At 56.9% G+C, this 7851-nt stretch overlaps 1 protein-coding gene across 1 annotated transcript; it reads right to left on the bottom strand.

Annotated features, from left to right (window-relative positions):
- Positions 1-752: 752 nt before the first annotated feature.
- Positions 753-6460, bottom strand: OTP (orthopedia homeobox). The gene is made up of 3 exons (XM_075726900.1): positions 6424-6460; positions 5068-5477; positions 753-1283 (listed from the first exon to the last, which is right to left on the bottom strand). The coding sequence occupies exons 1-3, from the start codon at positions 6458-6460 to the stop codon at positions 753-755; spliced, it is 978 nt and encodes a 325-aa protein (XP_075583015.1).
- Positions 6461-7851: the final 1391 nt, after the last annotated feature.

The raw sequence follows: 7851 nt of genomic DNA, 5'->3' as shown, positions 1-7851 counted from the left end.
GCGCCTCCGCCGGCGGCAGCGGAAGATGCAGGAGGGACAATAGCAGCAGGAACGTAAATAAATGCGTAAATAAAGGCGGGGCGAATCGGCAACTCAACTGTCACGAAATCAGAGATCCGAAAAAGGGAAGTGCTCGTTTCTTTTTTTTTGGCCTTTTTTATCCCCAGTGTGTTTTAGTTTTACAAAAAGAAACTTTTTTTTTTCCCTTTTTCCCCGTCTCTCTCGCTCTCTCTGGCTTAATAATGCTTTATCGAAACGGATTTGATTATCTCTGGGGTCGCCGTGCCGCTCCGCCAACCCTCCCGGCTGCCCCCCGACGGCGCCCTCGCAGCGGAGGGGGCCGGCGGCGGATCGCTGCCCTTAAATAAACCCTAATAATTAAGAAAACTAAACCAAAATGCGTTTCTTTGCAACGCCGGTCGGGCGGCCGGCGGGAGCGCCGAGTCGAGCGGCGAGGGAGAGGGGGAGGGAGGCAGGGCCGGGAGCGGGGGGGGCCCCGAATCCTCCCGCCGCCGGGGAGAGGCGGCCGCCCGGGCCGCGGAGGGGGTGCGCGGGGGGTGCGCGGGGGCGGGGAGGGGGGTGTTTCTCGGCCCACAAACTGGCGTCTGATTTCAGATCCTGAGTCGACCCTGGTAAGTCAGGTGGGGGAAGGCGGGGGGCAGGGGCGGGCCGGGGCGGGCGGGCCGGGCGGGGGAGCGGGGTAGAGGCGGCGGCGGCGGCGGCGGCGGCGGCGCGGGGCGAGGCGTCGGCCATTAGGTGAAGCTCATGGAGACTGTGTGCTCTAGTGCTTTGCGGCGGAGGGAGGCGATGCTGGTTCCCCGCCACACGTCGCTGCTGTCCGGGGAGCTGCAGAGCTGGGGCGAGCCCGTCACGTTGCTGGGGCCGGGCAGGGAGGCGGGCACCATGCCGGGGAAGGCGGGCTGGTAGAGGTGCGACTGCAGCCCGGCGCCGTTGGAGCCGGCCAGGCTGTTGGAGAGGCCCATGGAGTTGGGCGGCGGCCCGGCCGCCAGGCTGCACTGGGAGAGGGACTGCGCCATGGCCTGCTGCCGGCCCAGCGCCGGCGGCAGCGGCAGCTGCGACACGCCCGGCATGGCGGCGGCGGCCCAGCGGGTGTCGTTGGCGTGGAAGGAGCAGAGGCTGTCGCCCATGGCGGCGGCGGCGGCGGCGGCGGCCGAGGGGAACTGCGGCAGCCCCGGCGTCGGCAGCAGCGTGCCCGGGGCGCGGAAGACGTTGGTGGTCTTCTTGCGCTTCTTCCACTTGGCCCGGCGGTTCTGGAACCAGACCTGCGGGCGGCGGGCAGCGACACGCACCGTTAGCCACGACCCCCCCGCCGTGCGGCCGGGACGCGGCTCGGAGGGACGGGACCCGCCGCTGCCGCCGCGTCTCCGGCCGCCGCCCCCCGCCACGGCCGCGGTCCTCAACACCCGCAGCCCCACGCGTGCGCCTGTCAACCGTTAACGGAACCTCTGGAACTTTTCGTAACGAAACGTCCCGGGACGGAGCCGCCTGCGGCCTCCCTCCCTCGGGGGGAGGCTCCGGGAGGGGAGCCTGCCCTCCCCCCCGGGAAAAAAAAAAAACCCAAAAAACCAATAAACAAAAAAATAAGCGACCGCCCCGCGGCTCTGGCCCTGCCCGGAGCCGCCGCCGGAGCGGGGCGCGGCGGGGCGGGGAATCCTGCCCCGGGCCAGCCCCCCCCGCCCGGCGCCGGCCGGCTCCCGGCGCAGCAGACCCGCCCGCCTTTGGCGCTTGCTGGTTTTTTTTAAGAAAACAAAGGCGGTTTAGGGAAGCGGGCGCTGTCGGTGCGGGCGGGGTGACCCGGCGGGTCTCGCCGCACCGAGCAGCGGCAGCGGTCCGGGGGGAAAAGCCCGGCCCGCTTGAAAGCCAGAGGAGCGCGGTGCCGGGCCCCGCCGAGCCCCTGTTTCCGCGCTCCGTACCCAGGCTGGGGAAGACGGGCGCCCATTAGCGGGAATGAACAGCCGTTAGGGAACTAAATGTTATATGAATAATCGAAAAATCGCGTTCAATTATGTTTTAGGGTTAATAGTTAAATTGCGGCTACAAAATCTTTTTATGTTTCATGGTTTACTGCTGTTGTAAAGAATCTCCATCAGGTCTGATCGCCTCAGCTCATAGCTACGCTGCATATGCTTTTAAAATGTGAATGTTTCCAGTTGAAAACTAGTGCATGACAGATTAAAACGCAGGGAAAACCTGGGGGAGATTTTGAAAATGCACACATGACAGCTCTCGAAATATATTAACCACGAGCGTTTGGCAACTTTGGACTCCTTTTAAAATGCAACTAGCCCCTGAAAATTATTAATACAACAGTGAGAATCTAATGGAGGTTGGAATCTAAAAATCTACCTTGATGATGTCTGCTGTTACAGTAATATAGACATACTGTAAATGTATTTTGAAATATATAGCCCATTTAATTCCCCAACTATAAATGGGTTAGAGAGAGAGAGAGAGAAGGGGAGACAATATCACTTTTGTTTTTCTACTCCTTCTCATTCTCCTTTTTTTTTTTTTTTTTTTTTTTTTTTTTTTTCCCCCCAGGAGCTGAAGCTTTATGAAGATCTCATTGGAATCCAGCGGATGATTAATGTGAAGATTTGGTAGGAAATCTGGAGAGCTGTATTAAAGCTCAGATCTCAGGTTCATTTCGATCAGCCAGCCGTGAACTCTGGGCCGAATTCATTACACTTTAATAGTGCTGGGAGAGGAAGAAAATGCAATTTCTCATTCCATTAGAAAACTAGAAAATACTCTCAGCTTGTTCCCTATTAAGATGTGGCAGGTGACGGGACCATTGTGGGGGACACGGTCAATGGAATTACAGCACATTATTTTTGTTCGTATAAAATATTGAAAGGCAAGCCTGACTGTGCAGAAGTTATTTCACTGATTTGGTTTTTATGTAAATAAAATATTGAAAGTTAATTAATCCGTGCTAGAGACTAATGATTATGCTTATTATATTGCATTTGATCGCGTAATTTGCATGATTCTCGCATTGCTGCTTAATAAGCCATTCCAGGTTATAAATAATTCTGAAATTGGTTTCTAATAATGGCATGCTATAAAAAGAATGGTTTTATTACACCAGCCTGAAAAGCAGAGCAATATCAGACGTGGAATTGGACTCTCGTTTAAGCACCAGCCGCTTTAATAATTATTTAAATGTATCATATACATTAAATATAGACCTAAAATGAGGAAAGAGGTGATTTATCCTAGCATCTAAAACCCTTAAAAACATATACAGCCGCTATAAATTAACTATTTGGAGCATTCCTTAATCAGTGTGGAGCCCACATACTGCAAGGAATGTGTAGGCAATCTGTTAACTATAAAGAAAACTGTGAAGTACTTGTATAAGAACATAAACCAATTACTATTTAATTTAAATTTGGTCAAGGAGCAGTGATACATCGGATTGTGAAGTAAATACATTTTACATAAATTATTTTGCCTTAGATTACATAATGTTAATCATTTTGAAGTGTTAATTAAGAAGGTTATGTTGATCTGATTACTTTTTAAACTACAGAACATTATTGTAAAAAATATTTAAATTGCCACTCTATTAAACTGTTTTATCAGCAGTCTCGAGTTATTAGCATTGGTTTAAGATTATGCCGAGGCCATTAAAACACTTTGTCTTTCTTCCTACGAATTTCTTTGATGTGCTGTTAGAAAATAACTATTTCCATTTTATATTTTATATTTTACTTCATTTACCACACTCCTAATATTGAAATTGGTATCATTAACCTTTGGGAAACCCAATAAAGTTTAATAGACCTCGTTTTCTTTTTTCATAGAGTCAGTTGTCCAATTATATTTTATTTGTGAATCTAATTTCTTTCTTAATTTAAACTAATTATAGTCCTGTGTAGGCTGAGTCGAATTGTTCTACTTTTTAAAAGCAGACGCGCATTTTCTGTCGCGTTCGAGAACGGAGTCGGTTTCCCTTCGTAAAAACGTTCATTTCGGGATTTCTTTTGACGCGCCTTTCTTTAGCTGAGGAGCCCAGGCTTGCCGAGAGGGATTTTGAACACCGGCTGCGGTAAAGTGCGGCGGCATTGCCGGTGCGCTGTGCTGAGCGGGGGTGCGCATCCCACAAGCGCTCCCATTGTGCGGGCTTTCCTTCCTCGGAAGGGGCTCGCCCAGAAAGTCGTAAAAATATCCCTCTACACACGAAAAGCCGCGCCTGGGCAGCCTAGCGCTTGGATCCGTCTCCCCCTTTTCCAAATTTCGTTTGCGTTTATTTGACTAAACGGTTTCTAACATGCCCCTGTGCAAATGCGTGTGTGCCTGCGTGCGTACCTACGCATACGTGTACTTTAGCGAACACCGTGCACCCTGGGTCTCGAAGTTGCTCGCCACCTCTCCGTCCCCGGGCGCGACGGGAGCCCGTACGGGGGAACTCCGAGCCCCATACAACCGGCCTCTTGCCGAAGCGCCTTTTGGCGAGCCCGTCCGCCTTCCCCCGCCCCCAGCCCGACCCTCCCGGCGGCGGGCTCCGGGGGACGCCCCACCCGGTGCCGGCAGCGGCGGCAGCACCCCGGACAGCGGCGCCGCGCCCCGCCGGAGCCCGCAGCCGGCAGCGGGAGCAGCTCGCCGGCAGCTTGGGCTCGCCCCTTAGCGCCCAGCGCTTGCGAGGGCTGGGGCTCGCCCCTCTCGGGCGGCGCCTCCCCGGGCTCTTTCCTGCTGCGATTTGGGCCGCGGAGCGGGGGGGAGCTCCGCCCGCGCCCCGCTGGGGACCGGCGCGCTGCCGGCGGGTAGGGGACAAGGGGACACCCCGGGGGGGGGGGGGGCGGAATCTCTGCGGGGAGGGGGACGGAGCAGTGTCAAGGCTTCCTGACCAAACCGTCGCTTTCACGGGTGGGCTTCCTCTCCCGCCGCCGGGCTGAGGTTTGGGAGCACACACACCGCCCCCCCCCCCCCGCCCCTCCCCGCCCCGTCGTGCCTGGCCTCGCCGCTGCCGGCCGTGCCGCCGTCGGTGCGCCCGGGGAAGGGGCCGGCGGGGCGGCACTGCGCGGGGGCGGCTGCTCATACCTGCACCCGGGACTCGGTGAGGCCGATGCGCAAGGCCAGCTCTTCCCGCATGAAGATGTCCGGGTAGTGGGTCTTGGCGAAGCTCCTCTCCAGCTCGTTGAGCTGCGCCGGCGTGAAGCGGGTGCGGTGCCGCTTCTGCTTCTGCTGCCCCTGCTGCTGCCCAGCCTGGCTGGGGTTCTGGCCGCCCTGCTGGCCTTGCTGCTTGTCGGGGTCTTTGGCGCTGACGGCCAAGGAGCTGGGGTTGGATCCCACCGTGGTGATGTCCTCCCCCGGCAGCAGGGTGGTCCCTTCCACCGTGTCCGAGTTGGGAGCCATGTCTCCCGGGTGTCCCCCCGGATCCGAGCCCCCTACGCCCAGCCGACACTTCACCGCCTCCCGGTGTCCCAGCAGCTCGGCCGCGTCTTTCATCCCTGCGGAAGCAAAGGCGCCGCGGTCACTCCCCTGCAGCCGCCCATGTACCCGCCAGAGCCGCTTTCCAGCGCACCGAGCCGGCGAGAGGCACCCAGCCCCCGCCGCCGCCCCCGCCCCGCAGCCCCGCTCGGCTCCGCGGCGCGCAGAGCCCCCGGCCCGGCGTGACCCGGGCTGGGGAGAGAAAACTTTACACCGAGCGGCTCCTCTTCCTGCTTAAATAACCAGCTCCCTGCCGGGCCTCCCCTTGCGAGACCAAGGGAAGGGAAGGGGGTTTGGGGGGCGGGGGGGGGGGGGGGCTTGGGGGAGCAAGTTTTGCCGGGTTCAGTTTGGTTTTTCCAGCGGGGCTGGTAAAAGAAAGAGACGGAGAGAAAGAAATAACACTCGAGCCGCCCTGCTGCCGGGAGCTTTACCTCCCCGACAGATGTGCGGGGACCTCGGTCACCCTGGCCGATCTTTCCCCTCTCCTCCCTCCGCTCCTCTAAACCAAGGCATGAATAACCATACAGAGATTTCTCTTGTTTTTTAACGGAAAAGAAGGGGAGAGAAAAGCGAGCGGGCGAGCAGGAAAAGGGCACACAGGACTCCTCCATAAATACCACCGAGCTCATCTGTCCTAAAATAATAACAACAATAATCATCATAGTAATAATGTGTAGGTATGTATATAAAAACAGGGGAGAGAGAAATTAAATGATCCACGAGTCGCCGTAGATCTACATACTCCGTAGGTCTCCCTCTCTCTCTCCTTTTTTTTTTTTTTTTGATGTTAAATCAAATTAAACTTTAATACAGTACAATTACTTTTAAAGGAATTAGCCCATTTAGATCGCATTAAGGTAAAATAAGGAACAAATTGTCAATTTCCTGCCCCGGCTTCCTCCCCGCTCGCCGCCGCCGCCGCCGGTGCAGCCGCCGCGGGGCGGGGGGGTGCTGGGGGAAACTCACCGAGACGGGCGTCCAGGAGGTCGGCGTGAGACAGCATCGCGCACCGCTCCAGGGCGAAGGCTGTTCCCCCCCAAATTTTAGCGGCCTTAAGTTATTTAAAATAGATATAAGATATAAGAGATATATATATATATAGATCGCCTAAATGAAAGAAAATTCGGTGTGTGGTTAAAAAGGGGGTCTCTTGCATTATAATGTCCTTTAGAGAGACGGGGAGGTGCTTAACACTTCAATGAACCCGTGAGCAGCTCGGCGCGGGGACCAATCAGGAGGGCAGCCTGCAAATGTCAGCGCCCGGAGCGCCCCGCTCCGCCCGCCCGCCGCCCGCCCGCCGCCGCCGCCGCCCCGGCCTCCCGCCGCCCCGGCCCGCACCGCGCCGCCGCTCCCTTCCCCTGCTCCGCTCGCCTCCGCCGCCCTCCTTCCCCCGCTCCCCTTCTCAAATGCCCGCTGGCCGCTCTCCTCCCGCGGCGGGTCACCTCCCGTTTCTGTCTCCCTTCTGCCTTTTTTTCGTAATGCCTCCCCGGAGCGCACCCTCGGACGCGGCCGGGTCAGGCTGCCGGGGCCGGCCCGGAGCCCGGCGCCCACCGAGGGGATGCAAGCGGGTGAGCGCGGGCGGGCGGAGCGGCGCGGGGCGGCGCGGGGGCGGGCATCGCTGGCCCCGCTCGCCGGCCGCCCCGGGGAGCGGGGGAGGCGGCGGGGACCCGCCGCCGCCGCCGACGGCCGGCCCCGACGGCGGCGGGGGAGCGGGGAGCGGGGAGCCGCCTCCGCCCGTCCCCGCGGCGGCCCGGGCCGCACAGGCGTGCCCGGGCCCCCCGGGGGTCCCCGCCGCCCCGGGCCGGCCCCGCTCGCTGCGGGAGCGCCCGGCAGCGCGGGGAAGGGGAGCCCAGCACCGCGCCTCCCGGCCGCCCGGGCAGCGCGGCCTCCCCGGCCGGGATTTAGCATCCCGCAAGCCCCGTTTTTTTCGGGCAAAGTTTCCAAGTTCGGCTCGCCTAGAAACTCAATCTGAAGCAGTAAATAAAGTTAAATGCTTTTTATTTTCCTCTTGAATATGTTAAACTACTTGAACAATTTAAAGTGCTTTGCACAAGTGAAGCGAACCATTTCTAATGTTCTGATTTTTCAAAGCCAGCCAACAACAAAGTTTAGATTAGTAATATATTTCTAACCAGAGTAATTTTCAAGATCATTAGGCATTTATGTAATTAGTGCCAAATCTATAAGCTTTTATTACGATTATTAGAGTAAAATCAGTATAAATTTGTACTAATTTACTACTGTTTAGACTTGGCTGTCAAGCCAAGAGGTTCTTATTGTAAATGATAACTGAGGAAATTAAGTGCAAAATTCTGTACCATTTCTGATCCGCTCCTAAACAATCCGTTTCAATTGTATTTGTAGCAGAACATAATGCCCTTTTAAAGTTATTTG

The sequence above is a fragment of the Pelecanus crispus genome, chromosome Z (genome assembly GCF_030463565.1).
Source record: "Pelecanus crispus isolate bPelCri1 chromosome Z, bPelCri1.pri, whole genome shotgun sequence".
In the NCBI taxonomy this organism is placed as follows: Eukaryota; Metazoa; Chordata; class Aves; order Pelecaniformes; family Pelecanidae; genus Pelecanus; species Pelecanus crispus.
This window is presented reverse-complemented; position numbering and strand designations above follow the sequence as displayed.

Bases quoted from the DNA above. Each gene is read 5' to 3' on its own strand.
- OTP (XM_075726900.1), bottom strand. From the start codon at position 6,460: ATGCTGTCTCACGCCGACCTCCTGGACGCCCGTCTCG. The intron at 5,478-6,423 runs GTGAGTTTCCCC...TTGCTTCCGCAG, and splicing joins CCTCCTGGACGCCCGTCTCG to GGATGAAAGACGCGGCCGAG. The intron at 1,284-5,067 runs GTATGAGCAGCC...CGCCGCCCGCAG, and splicing joins TCACCGAGTCCCGGGTGCAG to GTCTGGTTCCAGAACCGCCG.